Source organism: Equus caballus, chromosome 2, assembly GCF_041296265.1.
Source record: "Equus caballus isolate H_3958 breed thoroughbred chromosome 2, TB-T2T, whole genome shotgun sequence".
In the NCBI taxonomy this organism is placed as follows: domain Eukaryota; kingdom Metazoa; phylum Chordata; class Mammalia; order Perissodactyla; family Equidae; genus Equus; species Equus caballus.
Window position 1 is genome coordinate 47,108,935 of NC_091685.1, and position 17,513 is coordinate 47,126,447.

General features: G+C 57.6%; 1 protein-coding gene across 1 annotated transcript; it reads right to left on the bottom strand.

Annotated features, from left to right (window-relative positions):
* Nucleotides 1-7,408: 7,408 nt before the first annotated feature.
* ACTRT2 (actin related protein T2) lies at nt 7,409-9,764 on the bottom strand. Its single transcript, XM_001503320.5, has one exon. The coding sequence runs from the start codon at nt 8,629-8,631 to the stop codon at nt 7,498-7,500; it is 1,134 nt and encodes a 377-aa protein (XP_001503370.2). The 5' UTR covers nt 8,632-9,764; the 3' UTR covers nt 7,409-7,497.
* Nucleotides 9,765-17,513: the final 7,749 nt, after the last annotated feature.

Genomic DNA, 17,513 nt, shown 5'->3' on the forward strand with positions numbered 1-17,513 from the left:
CTCCCGGCACGGCCCCTCCGCTGCGCACACCCATGCATACAGTGCTGTCTCTTTTGGCCCGGGGTACTGGGGCCACACACGTGGGCCTGCCTGCCAGGGTCGTGTGCCTGCCTGGACACAGATGTGTGTGCCCAGAAGCCGGGGAGCAGAGGACCCCACTGAGCCTTCCCCACGGGGCCTTTGGGCAGCTGGAGAGTTGAACATGTTCCTTCTGAGGGTCAGACCGTCGGTCTCCTCTGTCTGCAGGTGCCTGATCTGCCCCCCAGGGCACCTGGCCCCTCCAGAATGGCCCACATCCTGTGCCCCCGAGTCAGAACAGAGCAGGAAAGGGGCCAGGATGGAGTGGCCCTCAGGGAGGCCTGGCTTTACGTGGTGGTCCTTGGAACTGCTCCCCCCTCCGCTGGCCTTGGCCCCACAGCAGCCCCTGGCTCTCTCGTTGTCTGTGTTGGATTCCTGGAACTCGAGTCTAAGTGCCCGTAAATCCCCCTCGTATAGAAGTCAGCGAGCTGTATGATATTTAAACTGTCGAAGTTGTACCTCATTTGTTTACGTGTTTCCCAGGCTGCTGTGGGGGCCTCAGGTCTCTGTGTCAGGTTTCCCAACAACCCCAGGAGCCCAGGCCTGGGGGCAGAGGAGCCCCCATCGCCGTGTTCCGAGAAGGGCAGCGATGGCTGGAGCAAGGGGTCGGGTGGAGGGGTGCAGGAGAGGATTCAGGGCCTGGCGGCACCCCCTGCCCACTGACTCCAGGGGAGCAGAGGCAAGGGAGTCCCAGAGTCTCGTCAGCAGCTGTGGGCTGTCCCGTCGCCAGTCTCCAGCTCTGTTTGGGGGAAGGACAGTGTGGTAGCTCAGCCTGTGCTGCCCTGATCTGCTCCCCCGTCCCAGGCGGGGAGCCAGGGCTGGCTCATAGAAGCCCGTCTGCCGGAAGGCCCCGGGCAGAGTGTCCTGCACAGGCCTTCGAACCTTGGCACAGAGTCTCAGGAGGCTGGGGCTGAGAGCGAGAGGGGGCACTAAGTCAGGGGCCTCTGGACCCCTGCAGCCCTCTGGTGCCCACGCACAGCTGGACAGCCTCTCGTCCACGGGGGTGTGCAGGGGCTGCACACGGCAGAAGCTGCTCACGGCTCTGGTGCCCCCCATTTCACGGCGGTCGGGGGTAGTGTCAAGCGCAGAGCTGAGCTGGGGGCAGGACTTAGAATTCCCAGCCTGCGCTGCCTCGGGACCTTGGCTCTGTACCTGCAGAGTGAGCAGGTCCTTGCCACACGCGCCTGGGCTGTCGCTCAGTCTGCGTGCACGCCTCTCTGCTCACTGCCCCTTACCGGCAGCCATGGTGACCCCAGGGGGATGGAACAGTGTCGTCCGCTCCTGCGAGAACCCCAGCACATGGAGCGCTGCTGAGACCTTGGCAGGCCTCCCGCCAGTGTCTGTGAGACGAATGAGCGAGTGAGCGACTGAGTGATGAGCACTGTCGTCCCAGCCGCACCAGCTACGGGACCAAGCTTCCCGGACCCAGGAGGCCTTTGAGGATGAAGCTCTGGGTGGCAGAGGGTGTGATCCCAGAGGGACAGTGACCAGGCGGGGTGTTCTCCATACATCCTGTGTGTCTGCGTCCCCTGCGTGTCTGCGTCCCGTGTGTCTGCGTCCCCTGTGTGTCTGCGTCCCCTGTGTGTCTGCCTCTCTGTGTCCTCATATGCTGTCCATCTTGCTGTGTGGCTGGCATCCCCTTGGCCTCACTGAACAGGAGTCTACAGCCTGGTCCTCAGGCCAGCCTGAGGGGGGCAGGGAGATGAGCTCTCCCACTCTCCTGAATCTGGGGTTGAGGTGTCGGGGTCTCAGGAGGTCATGGGGACAGTGGGGCAGAGTTGGTGCCAGACCAGGAGCAACATGGAAATCACAGGGTCTCTTGGGCCTCCCCCTCTCCCAGCGGCCGGGTGGCCTCATCTCTGCGAGGGGCTCCCCTGGCAGCCGGCGCCGGAATCTCTTCCATGTTTCCCACCATCCCCGTGTTGAGGTCGGTGCAGGAAGGCAGCCGTGACCCCCAGAAGAAGGGATGACAATCACCCCATTGCAGATGGGAGCACCAAGCTCGAGGTGGTCACATGGCTTCCCCAGGCCACACAGAGCTCCCGCCCACCCACCGCAGCCAGACCAGGAGACTGGTGGCACTATGACCTCGGAGTTGAGTTCTGGCCTCCCAGGTGAGTGGGACTGGACCCAAGCTGGGGACAGCACGCCATTCAGTGACCACATCCGTTTACTGAGGGTCAGCTTTGTGCCTGGACACTGATGGGGAGAGGGCTGGCACCCAGCTCACACCTCTGGGGGCCATGGAGCCTCTGTAGGGGAGCCCGTGAATGGCCAGGACCCTGGCCTCCCGCAGGCAGGGTCTGAGCAGCTCACAGCCACAGGAAGGCTTCTCTCCCCTCCTCCAGGATTCAGACCACCCTGTCCCCACCCTGACCTTTCACGTTAGACAACTCAAGGCCAAAGCAAGGGTCAAGCTGCAGAGGGGGAGGCTGAGCCCACAGCCACTCCCACTCTGCCTCCGTCCTTGGCAGCAGCCTAGCCTGCCTGATGCTGCCCTGGGTGCCCCTCCCTCAAGGAAGCCCGATTAGGAGCCAGACTGGTTACCAAACTCCTGCCACGGGCTCTTTCAGGACTTGGAGAGCTACTTTCCCTCTCCACATTGCAGCACCCCAAGAAGGTTGTACTGACGATGACCTGGAGCTCAGAAAACCACCGTCATCGCCGCCATCACTGCCATCACCACCACCATCGCCATCATCATCACCATGATCACCATTATCATCACCACCATCATCAGTGTCACCATCATCATCATCACCATTACCGTCAACTTCATCATCACCATCACCAATATCACCATCATCATCTCCATCACCATCACCACCATCATCTTCATCACCATCATCACCATCATCTTCATCACCATGACCACCATCATCTACATCGCTACCATAGCAATAGCAGTGGAAGCAACAGCCGCCGTAAGAGAAGCATAGTATCTTGAACAGAAAAACAGGAGCTTTGTTTCAGTATTTTATTTGCAACGTAGTTTGGTAATGAGAACAGTTTTGGGAGGAGAAAGGTGAAGAAGAGGACTACGAAGGAAAGAGCCCTGGACTGAGAATCTGGCTGAGCCCTGCTCTCCGCTCCCTGATGGCTTTGGAAAGTCACAGATCCTGAGCCTTGACATTCTCACCTGCCAAACAGTGACCCTGACAGGGAGGGCATTGAGGGTGGGCCAGTGGCCCTCCCTGAGTTCTCTTGTGACCTTCAGGTACGATGGAAAGAAATAAAAACCTTACTCGGGAGCCCCATTCCTCCCGGGTCCCCGCTCTCACAACTAGAAGCCCAGGCTGTAATGCAACAAGCAAAGGTAGGCAGTGTCTGGAGGGTGAGAAGGCGGCGGCTGCCAAGGGCCCTGGGACTCGGGGGGCTCCCTGGGCTTCCTCCTTGTCTCCCATCCATGCCCAACAAGGTGCTGGAGAAGCCTCCAACCGCAAATCCCCAACAGGCACAGACTGGAAAACCTGCCAGGAAGCCCGCTCCCACTGGCAGAGGTGTGGCCTAACTGCAGAACCCCTTTATGGGAGTGTCCTTCCTACTCCAGCCAAAGGCCGATGGAAGAACCACATGCCACCTCTGTGGTTCCAGCAGGCAGAGCGGGGAGTGGCTCTAACACCCCACTCCACCCCGGCCCCACTCCTCTCCATCCCACCGCCCACCTCCAGGGACTCCTATTCCCCTGCTGGGTGGGGTTGGAAGGACTGAGCAGGGAGCTGCTGCACCCCCACTCAGCAGAAGCAAGGGACTCCGATTCCCCTGCTGGGACAGTGTTGGTGGGGTCCCCGGGTGAGTGGAGCCCCCACCCCATCCAGCAACAATGAGACGAATGAGTTGGCCTGAGCTGCGTCTCGTCAGCGCTGTGCCACCCCCACCCCTGCTGTCTGCAGGATCCAGCAGGGACCTGAACCTCCCGCCCCACTCAGCATGAACGGGATGGAAGGAGGCGGTGGGAGGCAGGCTAGTGGACACTCTGCCTCCCGCTTCCCTGTTGTCAGTGGGGCCCAGAGGGGAGCTGAGCGTTTGCCCCACTCAGAGGCAGCGAGGCACCTAGTCAGGGCCTGCTTTCTCCAGGAAGGTTCAGTGGGGCCGAGGGGGAGTGGAACCTCCTCCCCACCCAGCTGCAGTGAGGCCCTGGGAGTCAGTGCCCTCGTTCTGGGGTGGTGTCAGCGGGGCCTATCAGAAGACTGGACACACGTCCCATCTGGTCCCCATGGTACACCTCAGCAGGGGCACTGCCTGCTACAAAAGGAAGATTAAATAGTATCCAGGGTCTCAGGATATCCAGAATGTCCAGGGTACAACAGAAAATCACTCATCATACCAAGAACCAGGAAAGTCATAAACTGAACGAGGAAAGTCAATCAGCAGATGTGCTTGTTGGAGCAAATTGAGAGGAATCAAACGTCGGCATCGTCGGGGCGAGGGTTTTAAAGCGGCCATCATAAAAATGTTTCAGCAGCAATTATGAATTCCCTTCAAACAAGGGCAAAAATGGAAAACCTCAGCAAAGAATTAGAAGTTGTAAATAGAGAACCAAATGGAAATTATTGAACTCAAACATACAACTGAAATAAAAAATGTGCTGGAGGGGCTCAACAGGAGAGCGAGATGACAGAGGACAGAATTGACGAATTTCGGGTCAGGTGAGTAGAGTTTACCCAATCTGAACAACAGGGAAGACAGACTGAAAAATGATGAACAGGGTGTCAGAGGTCAGCGGGACAAGACCAAGATTGCGAACTTTCGTACCCTCAGAGACCCAGAAGGAGAGAAAAGGGTGGGACTAAAAAAGTATTAGAAGAAATAGTAGCACAAAACTTCCCAAATTTGGCAAAAGACATAAATTTAAAGATTCAAGAGGTTGGATGAATCTCAAATGGGATAAACCCAACGAAATCCATGCCGAGACACAGCTTAATTAAACTTCTGAAAACTAAAGACAATGAGGGACTCTTGAAGCAGCGAGAGAGAAATGACACGTTACGCACAAGGGACACCAACTGACTAGCCGAGGATTTCTGATCCTTCTCCACGAGGAGGAGCCGCACAATATTGTCCAAGTGCTGAAAGAAAATGATTAACTGCGAATTCTGTATCCAGGGAAAATATCCTTCAGGGATGACAAGGAAATAAAGACATTCTCAGATGACGGAAAACTAAGAGAATTTGTTCCTAACAAACCTTGCCTTAAACAGTGAAAGGAAGTTCTCTAAACAGAAAGGAAATAATAGCGGGAGGAGGCTTGGAACTTCCGGAGGGAAAAAGAGCATCAGATTGGGTAAAAATAGGGGTAACCATGTTAGACTATTCTCACGAGTTTCGTAAATCATTTAACGGCTGAAGGAGAAATCGTAACACCCACTGAGGTTGTGCCCAACATACATGGAGGAAACACTTAGGACAATGCTATTTTAAAAGTTGGGAGGGTAAAGGGCCCTAAATAGAAATAAGATTTCTACCCATCAAGTGGTAAAGTGTCAATGCCAGTGGATTGTGATGTTTACCTGGGGCAATCGCTAAGAAATCAGTACAAAGCAATAGATTAAAAAACTCTATCAATAAATCAAGATGAAACCCTAAAATATTTTTAAGGAAACCTGCAGGACAGTAAGAAAAGAGTGACAGGGATGAGAAAGAGCGGAAGCAAATAGAAAACGATGAAACAGTAATCTTAAGCAAAACATATTACCTTAAATGTTAATAGTCTAAATACGCCAGTCAAAAGGCAGAGATTTGAACTGTGGGTTAAAAACAATGACCCATTCCATCCCCAAACCGCAGGATACACGTTCTTTTCAAATGCACATGGACCATTCTCCTGGATAGATCACATATTAGGCCGCAAAACAAGTCTCAAGAAATTTGAGACAATTGAATTGATACCAAGCATCTTTTCCGACCACATCGGCGTGCAACTAGAAATCAGCTACAAGAAGAAAACAAGACAAGCCACGAATGTGGGGAGATTAAACAACGCGCTAATGAAGAACCGTTGGGTCGATGGAGAAATCAAACAACACCTGGAGACAAAAGAAAATGAAAATATGACGTGCCAAAATTTATGGGACGCGGCAAAAGCAGTACTAAGAGGGAAGTTTATAGAAACACAGGCCTACCTCAACAAAACAAGAAGAATCTCAAATAAAGAATCTAGCAGTGAACCTAAAGGAACTGGGAAAAGAAGAACAAAGCCCAAAATCAGGAGAAGGAAGGAAATACTGAAAACCAGAGCAGAAATCAATGAAATAGACACTGAAAAAAAAAGGGAAAAAACAAAACGATGACCCAACTCTCTGCCTTCTTCAAATGCGCTCCATGCTCACTCCAATGCAACGTGGGCAGGGTGAAAGTACAAGGACGGGAAAAGATGGACCTTGCAGACGTTGAACACACACATACACGCACACACACACGTTTAGATAGGCAGGTTTATTTCATTCAAGCTGGATTTTCATGTCGTCCTTTCTTTAGATTTTCCCTCCCTCTCCCCCTGCCTCCCCTGCATTACCCCCCAGCCTGTGCGTGCAGCCCGACAACACACATTCACTGATGTATGTCCACGCCAGCGTGCACAGAGGGACATGGGAAATGCCATTGTTTTCTTTACCAAGGAAAGGGGGGGGTCCCTTTATAAAGAATTCTCTGTATTTTCCATTTCTCTCAATAATATTTTGGGAGAATTCTGCCAAATCAAGATGGAGAAATTCCCTTTGTGCTTAATTTATTCAACCATTACTTCAGTGGCGGCCATGAACTTCGTCCCCAGTATTTTACCCGCAAACAGTGCTATAAGCATCTTTGAGAGTAAAAACAAACAGCAACATCACATTAACAAAGTAGAGGCGCTGCTCCTTAAACGTTCCCTGGAGCAGGGCCCTGGGAGCCCTAAGCAGCGGCGATTCCTGCTCCTGCCGTCCCGTTCCGCCCAGGACCCGGCTCCATCCTGCTCACCTGCCCAGCCCTAGAGCAGCAGAGCGAGAGCCCTTCTGTGCTCAGGACCCAGCCGGGTGAGGGTTTGTTGACCCTCAGAACAGGGCAGCCTTCCTGCCTGTCCCTGCCGCCCTCCCCCTGCTGACTCTGTCTCAGACCTGAGATGCGGGTTTAAAATGCAGATTCCAGGGCTCTGCCCAATCCAGCTGCCGGCGTGAGGCCTGGGCCCTGCTTTTGGCACACACTCTGAGATGGACACGGCCTTCGCTCATAACCCAGGGCTCTTTCAGGGGAAACGGGGGCCGGGGTACAGAACCACTTCAGAGAGATTCACCGCCAGGGTCAGAAGGGATTCTGCTGCCACTGAGAATGAACCGAGCCCAACACGGCCGAAGACGGCACCATTTTGTCTTTTATTGAAATCCTGCTGGTGCTGGGGGCCAAGCTCACCTCCCACAGGGGCCGCCCCATGGGCCTGGCCCCTCAGAAACATCTTCTCTGAACCACAGACGCCCCAAACTCCCTAAAATCTGCAGAGGTGACCCACATCTGCTTGAAGCTGCTGAGGGAGGTGACGATGGAGGCGCCGATCCACGTGGAGAACCACCTGTCGGGAGGAGCGGTGATCTTGATGGCGGTCCCTTTGGAAGCCAGCTGCTCCAGCTCCCTCAGAAGCCGGTCGTCGAGGCCCTGGAAGAGAGTGCTGCCCCCGGACAGCACAATCTCCCCAAAGAGGGTCTTCTGGATCTCAGCGTCACACTTGGTGATGCTGCAGGAGACCATTTTGGAGATGCCCGGGTTTTGGATGCCCAGCTGGTCAGGCGCGAACAGGGCCTCGGGCGCCTGGTACAGCTGGTCCCCAATGCAGATGATGTTGCCGTCCGGCAGCTTGTACTCCCTCAGGACCTCCTCCGGCCTCCGAGAGAGCTCCTTCTCTGGCTCCAGGGCCACGTAGCACAGCTTCTCCTTGATGTCGTCCACCAGAGCCTTGTCCAGCGCACAGGGGAAGGCCTGCCCGCTGGCCAGCAGCAGCCGCGTGAGGTGCTCCGTGATGTCCCTCCCTGCCACGTAGAGTTTGGTGACCGCGTGGGGCAGGGAGTACCCCTCAAAGATGGGGACAATGCAGGTGACCCCGTCCCCGCTGTCCACCACCAGGCCTGTGACGCAGGCCGAGGCGTAGAGGGCCAGCACGGCCTGGTCCGACAGGTAGAAGGCGGGCACGTTGAAGGTCTCGAACATCACCTCGGCCGTCTTCTCCCGAATCTCCCGCGGGTTCAGGGAGGGCTCGGTCATGAGCACCGGCCGGTCGCTGGCTTTGACTCCCAGCTCCCACTCGTACAGGTGCTTCCAGAGCCTCTCCATGTCCTCCCAGCCCGTGACCAGGCCGCGCTCGATGGGGCAGCGCACCTGCAGGACGTCCCCCTTGTGCAGGGCCTCATCCCCCACGAAGTACTTCTTCTGGTTGGTGCCCGCCGAAGGCATCTTGAACTTCGGGTACCCCACGACGGAGCTGATGACGTGGCGGGGGCCGACCTCTCCAGACAGGCCTGCTTTGCAGAGCCCGGACCCATTGTCGAAAATCACAGCCGGGGAATCCAACATGTGTGGATTAAGCATGTCTGCAGTATCCTCTCCTGCACTTCACCGAAAGAAAGTCAGAGCCCTCGGGCCGCTTTGTGACACCAGAGGCTCCTCTGGAATTTTCAAGGGCACAAGATTCCACGGTTCTTGGGTGTTGCCCAGGCAGGCCTACCAGATGGCCAGTCCCCGAGAGGCTTCCATCCTCACCCACAGATCTGCTCTCCTGCTGGGAGCCAAGGCTGCGGAGGCCTTTTCTGGGGTGCCGGTCCCATATGTAACAATCCAGCCAAGACAGCGATTGTCCTCAGCCGCATCAGAGGGCCTTCAGGGGCTGGGGTGAGGAGCCCCCAGCGCTCCCTACCTGGTGAGACTCTGAACAGAGGAAGGCAAGCCGTACCCGCGAGCAGTGTTGAGAGGCCTGTGGACCTTAGGCCTAGCCTTAGACCTGCCTAGAGCAGCCTAGCCCGGGCCCACCCAGGGAACTCGTGTCTCTGACCCATTGAGCTTCTGTTTTGTGTTGTGACCAAAACACACTTCCCTTTGCTGGGTGGATGACCAAGCACTGGGCACAGGTCCAGCCCCATCACAGCAGGCACCCAGAACATTCTTTTTGAATGCAGACTTCTCCAGGAAGCCCTCGGGGATTTCTCTTCCCTTTACCCCAAGAGCCCTGGCTCTCTGTCCCACAGGGAAGAGCTAAGCAAAGCCCTCTGGGCCTGCTGGCTCTCTCTCCAGGTGCATGTCCCTGCTCTGGCTTGAGATCAGGGCCCCTCATTGCTCCCTGCAGCCCCGGAAGTGCTGGCACAGAGCAACGTCTAGTGCTCCATGGGGTTGGGAACCCAAGGGCCCGTGGCGACAGGGTTTTGAAGCTTCGCAAGCGGGGCAGCCCTGATGGAGCCTGGGGCATCTCTATCTACGGGCTGTCAAGCAGTCGGCCAAGCCCACTGAAGCACTTTCAGAAATGACCAGGTCATCGAGGCTGAGGCTGAGAGCAAGGCCGGCCAGTGGTGAGGTTACGGGTTTAGCCTGAGTCCATGAGGGGCTGGGTGGAGGGGTGCCCACTCCAGCCTCCCAGAGAACCCACGCCGGCAGCACAGGGGGTGCAGACCACTGTGGGGGATTCTAAGATTTGGGGGCCCAACAGTGAGGGGAGGGTGTCTCCCTGGCAGGCTGCTAGGGGGCGGGGTGGGGGTGGTCAGCAGTATGCTGTGTCTGGGGGTTCCAGCCTGCCTACATCACAAAAGGCCTGTGCACTCGGGTTCTCAGGCTTTGCTAGAATACTCTTTGTTGGCCAACACTCCAGGCTGAATCAGGAGGAACGCGCTCTCAAGGTTTCTAGATTTGGGCCCTAAAGTGGCCACGTGGGAGGTGCTGTGACAAGCCTGGAGTGGCAGGGACTGTGTGTCAGTTTTAAATTCCGGGTCAGGTGCATGGGCGTGGCCCGGGGGCCAGGGCTGGCTGGGCAGTTGGCATTTGCAGGAGGGACAGAGACGGAGAAAGAACAAAGGCTCCTGCAAAGCTTAGCCCGGCTAGTTGGGTGTGGGGGCGTTCTGACCACTCGACTCCCCAGTGATGTAACAACATCGGGGCCAGAGGCCTTTGACCTACGTGCAGGCCGCATAGGCACACACACACCCCGCCCCCCCACCCTCCCCAGGCCCGGCTTCCTCGTCAGCCTCCAAGTTAGGTCTGGGGCACTTCCAGCTGTGACTTGGCAGTTCTCTGTCCCTCTGTGGCCCCTGCCAGCCCCAGACAAGCTCAGAACCTGGAGGACAGAGCTGTGAAAGCTGGGCTGGCCAGTGGGGCAGTGGCCCTGAGCGAAGCCATCCGAGTACCTCCAGGACCCCTTTTCCTAAGTGTTTTCTGTCTCCCCCGGAACCTGGGTGACCTGCTGCCCTTTGCCCCGGGTCTGGTACTCCCAGCCCCACCTGCCAACTCGAGACAGTCATGGCCATTGGGTGCCACACGCCAGGCAGAGTGGGTCCCAGGGAGCACCGCCACCTTGCTTTCTCTGTCCCCTGGGAGAAACGGTCCCCAGCTGGGAATGCTCCTCCCGTGCTGGCTGTGCGGGACTCCAACATTGGAGGGAGGCCGTTCCTCAGTCATTTCTGGGTTTGCCGTCGGAGCCTGGCTCACGGGAGCTTCTGCCCCCACCGTTAAGTGTCTGATCTGGCTGACGGACTGTCCGCCACATTGGAAAGAAGCAGGAAGGCTCCGAACACCCCACCATCAAGAAGCGTGACACTGTCTTGCAGGGGGCGGGGGAGCACCACGTGGCCGCTGAGAAAACCGAGTGGGTTTATGAGCCACGGCCTACGTGAGGTTGCGTTGGTTCTGAGCTCCCCTTGGGGCAGGAATTCCACCCCGTGGTTCTCAGGTGCCTGGGACCTCACCTGCTCCTTCCTCCCAGCCCCCCTTCCTCCTCCGTGTCTGACGTCCATCAGAGGACCTCCGACCCCCTGGGTCTGTACATGTAGGAGGGGCCTCATGTCTCTCGGTGCCAGTGTCCTCACCGATGCCCACAGGTGTCCTTGTCACTTCAGGGGATGCGACGGTCACACGACAGAAACACACGGTAGCCGAGTGCTGGTGGCGAAGGTTGTGTTTGTTATTCACACAAGGACGTTTCCCCTCTCCCACCTCCAATTAGAAGCCGGCGGGTCCGAGGCTGCCCTGCCCCCATCCGGTGCCCGCCATGCCTCATAAATCGCTTGAACAAGTTTATGGGCAAACTGGCTGTAACTCCATCTCCCTCCGCAGGGCAAGGCTCCCCCCCATGATCACCGTGGAGGGCGTCCATTTCCGTCTTCTCCAGGAAGCCTCGCTCTTGTTTCTGCTCCAGCAGTCGCGCCCAGCAGAGCCCTCCCCAGCTCCCACACGGCCCCTGACCTCCCATGCCCTTGGAGGAGACTCAGCCCGTGACTGGAGGTGGACAGCGACTGGGCAGCCATGAGAAGCTGCCAGGCATTTGGCCTTGAGAGTGGGCAGCCCTGGGTCTGCTGGGCACCCCTGCTTCTTACTGCTCTGGTTTGGAATACCTGGGCCACCCAAGCCCTGGGCTGGGGGTCCCCCTGTCTGTCCCATCGTCCCTGGTTCCATCTGTCACCGGCTCCCAGAGCCTCAGCCAATTAGTGACCAGCAGACTGGGCTCATTAGTGCTGGCTGACATCTGGTGGCCAGACCCTGCTTGCCAAGGGCCTGGTCCAGTGTCAGTCGGCAGCCTGAAGGAAGAGGGCGACTCTGCAGACAGCAGGATGGGCACTGCTCACACAAGAGAGAGAATGGTGTACGTGTCTGAGGGAGCTCGTGGGGTCCAGGGGCCATGGGTGCCTGCAGGACACCCCCAGTAATGGCTTCCTTCCACCTCTTTGCCCCAGTCATTTCCCAAGGAGCCCGAAGCCCTGAGCACTCTTCCAGGTGGCCTAGCACTTTTGAATCTCTGAGGTGGAGATAGCATCACCTACCCACATATCCATCCATCCATCTACCTACCCATCCATGCACTTACTCTCTCATTCATCCACTCATCCATCCTTCCATCCACTTACCCATCCATCCATCCATGCATCCATCCGCCCACCCACCCACCCATCCACCCATCCACCCATCCACTCATCCACTCATCCATTCATCCCTCCACCCACTCATCCATCCATCCATCCATCCATCCATCCAAACACCCACCCACCCATCCACTCAGCCACTCATCCACTCATCCACTCATCCAGTCATCCATCCATCCACCCACCCACCCACCCATCCACTCAGCCACTCATCCACTCATCCCTCCACCCACTCATCCAGTCATCCATTCATCCACCCACCCACCCACCCATCCACTCAGCCACTCATCCACTCATCCCTCCACCCACTCATCCACTCATCCAGTCATCCATTCATCCACCCACCCACCCACCCATCCACTCATCCACTCATCCCTCCACCCACCCACCCACCCATCCAGTCTCCTATTCAGTTATCCTCCCTCCTTCCCTCCCATCCACCTTCTGTCCCATCCTCTCATCTCTGTCTACCTCCTTCCTTGGTGACCTCTGGGCTTCAGCAGAGCCTATGGGATCCGCATAGTTGCCAGCCCAGCCCTCGTGAGTCCTACCTGCTCTATTGTTCCCTTCCAGCCAGCTGGGTCACAAATGACACCCTTAGGTCAGTACTCGCTCAGCCTCCCATGAGCCTGGCTCACTAAACTAGCCTGGACGGGGCAGCCCCGGTCCACCGCAGCCAAGGTAACACCAACGAAAGTCAGAATTTGAGGAGCAGGAAGAAGGACTTGGGGCTGAGCTGACACGCTCTGCGGAGTTAGTCAGGCAGCCCTTGGAGGACCCTTCCACGGTTTGGTGTAGCTCTTAGAGACCCTGCTGAGTGGGTAAAGAGAGTCAGGCCCGTCTGGGGGAGGGGCAGTCTGTGGCCAGACCACCACTTACCCCTCCCCTGCTTTTTGTCCCCCACTTTCATGGAACTCTGGTCCTGAGCACTTACAAAAAAATTTTTTTAATATTTTTGTTTGAGAAAATTAGAAAAATACAAAAAAGCTTTACAAAGCAAGTAAGAAGCAGCCTTGACCCGCCTGGGCTAAGCACCCCTGATATTTTGGTGCGTCTTTGGAATTCTTTTATTTCAAAATCAAATGGGCACATACTGTACGTACGTCTTCTCCCTCACTTTCTTCGTGGCTGGCGTGTCTAGACTGTCCCCATGTTGGTCAACACCCCCGCTCAGCAGCATACTGTGCCTCCTACAGGTGCACCCTGCGTTTTCCCCGTGGCTTCTGTCGGGCCTGTGCTCCCAGAGGAGGACCCTCCAGCCGCCTGCCTCAGCCCGCAGGTTCTCGTCTGTCTCTTCCAGCTGGCCTGCCTCACTTTTTGTGGTCACAGCTACTCAAACCAACCCTGGTGCCTTCATCAGAGCCCTGGGGAGGAGTCGGGGAGGCCCTGTGTTCCAGAATCCATGCAGGGCTGGTTGAAAGTGGGGTTTCTCTCGCTTTCCCAGGGGTTCTGATCATGCACTGAATCGAGGGTGCTGGTGGCTTCAGCATCCAGGTGCCACGGGGCTGCCTGGAGAGGGTCTGAGGCTGATCACCCCACACCTGTCGGAAGTGATTCCCGCAGGTGTGCCCACAGCCCCTGAGGACAAGGGAGGTCCCCACTCATCACTCATCTGTTGGGGGGGAGGGATGATGGGAGAATGAGGAGGAGGGGTCTCAGACTTCAGTTAGCGAGGCTTCCCCCTCCCAACTAAGTGGGGGCTCTCCAGGCCCTCCATGGGGAAAGCCGGCAGCAGGCTCACTCGGGGTCAGACCTGCCCCACCTGGATGCTCCAGCGGATGCCGGGCCTGAGCTGGGTGGGTGCCCCGGCTGGCCCACCACTGCCTCCTGGAGCCAGAGCAGAGCTGCTCCCCACAGAGGCCCCCTGGGTGACTGCCACCCCCCCTCCTGCTGCCCCAGCCCAGAACAACCAGCATGTCCCCGGGGCCTGGAGGTCTGGGGTCCCCTATACACAGACAGGCCAGACAAAGAGCCTGGACCCTCAGCCACCTCCAGCTGGATTGGTGGGGCTCCTGCTCTGCCCGCCAGCCCCCTGCACCCCAGCCCCTGCCCCGCACATCCCCACGCATCCCCCCATCTCCCAGTCTCCTTTCTGACCTTCTCCCTGCACAGCCTCACACACCGTCTCCTGACAGGCACTGTGACAGGTCCCTGGGACATTCTCTCCAAAGTGGCAACTGGCCCTTGTCAGGCAGGTGGGAGTGTTGGGGTTCAGGGCCCTTCCTGCCTCCCCCCCCCGAATTCTCACGCGCCGTTTCGTTCTGCCCAGTTACCGCCTCATGTTCGTCTCTGAGCATGGGGGCCGCCTGCGGCCGGCGGGTGGGCTGCTTGTTGTGCATTTTGCCCCCAGAGTGGAGGGTCCTGTGACAGGGGGTGCATCGAGCCCGCACACGTTTAGGCTGCTGATGACTTGGAGGCTGATGAAGCTTCAGAGGACACACGCCTCTGTGGGCTGGGGAGACACAGCAGGCCTCTCTGGACCAGTGACGAGCCCCAGCTGAGCACATGCTGGGCAGAGAGGCAGACCCCTCGCCTGGGACAGGTGTGGCTGGACTCCTGAGACTGAAGCTTGGGGACCCAGGTTCCAGATCCAAAGAGACAGTGGTCTCCCTGCAGCAGATTTGGGGCTCTGGGAGGAGGCCCCCTGGCCACGGGGCAGGCTGGAGACTCAGGCCCTGGGACTGTCCCTCCAGGTGGGGTGTCAGGTGGGTGTCAGCCATCAGGACGGCTGACTGCCGTGTCCCAGGCCCACAGCTCAGGGGGGTCGCGCTCGAGCTTGCTCATCTTCTGGACACAGCCCATCGTGGGTGCGCACAGCTCCAGGCACGGTCCAGAGACCTGGCTGCTGCCGTCCAAGGGGCCGTCCTGGTCAGCTCAGGGTCAGCTGCCATAGCAGAAAAGCACACACTGCGGGGCTTGAACGGCAGACGTCGATTTCTCACGCCTCTGGAGGCTGGAAGTCCAAGATCAGAGTGCCTGCCGGGTCAGCGCCTGGTGAGATCCTGCGTCCTGGCCCACACACGGCCACCGTCTGGCTGGGTCCCCATAGCGCAGAGAGAGAACTCTGGTCTCTTCCTCTTCTTATGAGGACAATACTCCTGTCACGGGGCCCCACCCCCATGACCTCATCTTACCCTAATCACCACCCCAATACCGTCACCCTGGGGGTCAGGGCTTCAGCATAGGAATTTGGGGACGCGAACATTCAGCCTGCACCAGGGCTGTCCTCTCCATCCGTCCAGGTCAGGGACCAGGGGCACGGCTCCACGAGCAAGGTCACTGGGGGCCAGGCCAGCAAGGCTCAGCACCCACCGCCCACTGGCCGGATCTTGGAGGCGCAGACCCACCTCACTACAGGGCGGGTGGGAGATGCGTCCAAGCAGGGATGCAGGGGAGGGCGAGAGAGAGAGCCCAGACATGCTGAGCTGCCAGCAGGCGGGAGAACATTGGGAGGTGGCCAGAGCAGCGGATAGCCTGAGGGCCGGCTGGGGGCTTCACTCGCCTCCAGGGGAACAGGAGACCAGATCCCAGGCAGCACCGTCGTCCTCCTGGACTTGGAGACCTTGGGCTGCTTCATGTCCCCTTCCCGGGATGCATGTGCGTGTTGGGGGCCGTGGGCCTGCCATCCTGCACGCCATCAGACAGAGGGGGGACTGCAGCCCTGGGAGGACAGGGCAGAGGCGGACAGAGCTGGAGACAGCCCTGGGACTGGCCCGGCAGCGAGCGGTCTCGGGTCACGGCCTGAGAAGCTCCACCAGCCGGGGCGGAGAGCGGGCGGCCGTCCCCACGTGGACCTTCTTTAGGCTCACTGGGCTTTTATTCTTCTTATTTTGTCCCCAAAGTAATGGATTTTGATTTGAAGAATTAAGGTGATGAACACTGTGGAAAGTGACAGAGGAAGACCCCTCCCCACGGCGCACCCCTGAAGCTTCTCCAGGGTTGCCACGGTCAACGTTGGGTCTGAATCTTTCCCATGCTTTCTAGGCACAAGTACACAGAGAAATATGGAGAGGGGCCGCCCTGTGGCTGAGTGGTTAAGTTCACGAGCTCTGCTTCTGTAGCCTGGGGTTCACCAGTTTGCATCCTGGGCGCAGACCTACACACCGCTCATCAAGCCATGCTGTGGTGGCATCCCACATAGAGGGACAGAATGACCTACAACTAAGACATACAACCACGTGCTGGGGCTTTGGGGAGAAAAAAGAGATGCTCAGAAATAGGCTTTTTCTGCAAAGTGGATGCCGCCATGCATGCCATTCTGCCCTCCCGCTGGCAGGCACCAGCCCTTCCTTTTCCAGGTAAGCACACAGCGTGGCCTCGCTCTTCTGAGCGGCTGCTCAGCGACCTGTCGTCTCTCTGCCTGCTTCATCTAAGCAATCTCTACAGAGGTTTTTCCATTTAATAATTTTTCACTCGTTGAGGTTTTTCTGATTTGTTTGAACTATTCCAAACAAAGCTGCAGTGGATGTTTCTGCATCCTCATCTCTGTGTTCGTGGTTCTGACTCAGAGGCCCCTGCGGCTGAAGGGTGCACGCGTTCACAACAAGGGTAGAAGCCGCTGGGTCTGAGACGCCACCTTCGAAGGACGATGCAGCAGCCCCTCAGAGGGCCTCTCTCCTTTCCAGGTGTTAAAAAGCCTCTAAGTGAAAACTTTGAGGAGGGGGTGCTTAAAACTGAGCACCTGCCGTGTCCGTCTCCTCGGGCTTTGGTAACAAAGCACCACAGACCCAGGGCTTGCGCAACACATTTATCATCTCGCGGGCCTGGAGGCTGGAAGTCCAAGATCAAGATATCCACAGGGCCGGGGTCCCTCTGACGTCCAGGCCGGTCTCCGGGCTTCTGGCGGTTCCTTGACTCGTCGTGGTGTGACTCTGATCTTGGCCCGGCCTCCTCCCTGTGTGTCTGTGTCCCAATTTCCCCCTTTCCTAAGGACACCAGTCACATTGGATCAGGGCCCACCCAACGGCCTCGTCTGAACTAGATCATCCGCAAAGACCCTGCTTCCAAACAAGGTCACGTCCACAGGTACTGGGGCTTTGGTCTGCAGCACAAGAATCTGGGGGACACAGTTAAACCCACGACACCCACCCAATGAGAACTGACGACAGTGGTGTTAAGGAAGCAATGAGAAGGTGGGAGCCTCCGAGCGGTTCAGGAGCCCCTGCTTCGTGCTTCTGAACAGAAGCGAGGATGTGTTAGCTCTCCGTCTCTGCGGAGCAAGTTAACCCAAACTTAGCAGCGGAAAACAGTAAACGTTCTTATCTCACAGTTTCTGTGGGTCTGGAGCTGAGGCGGCCCGTCTGCTGCCTCCGGCGCGGGTCTCCCGTGCGGCTGCGTCCAGCGGTCTAGTCTGAA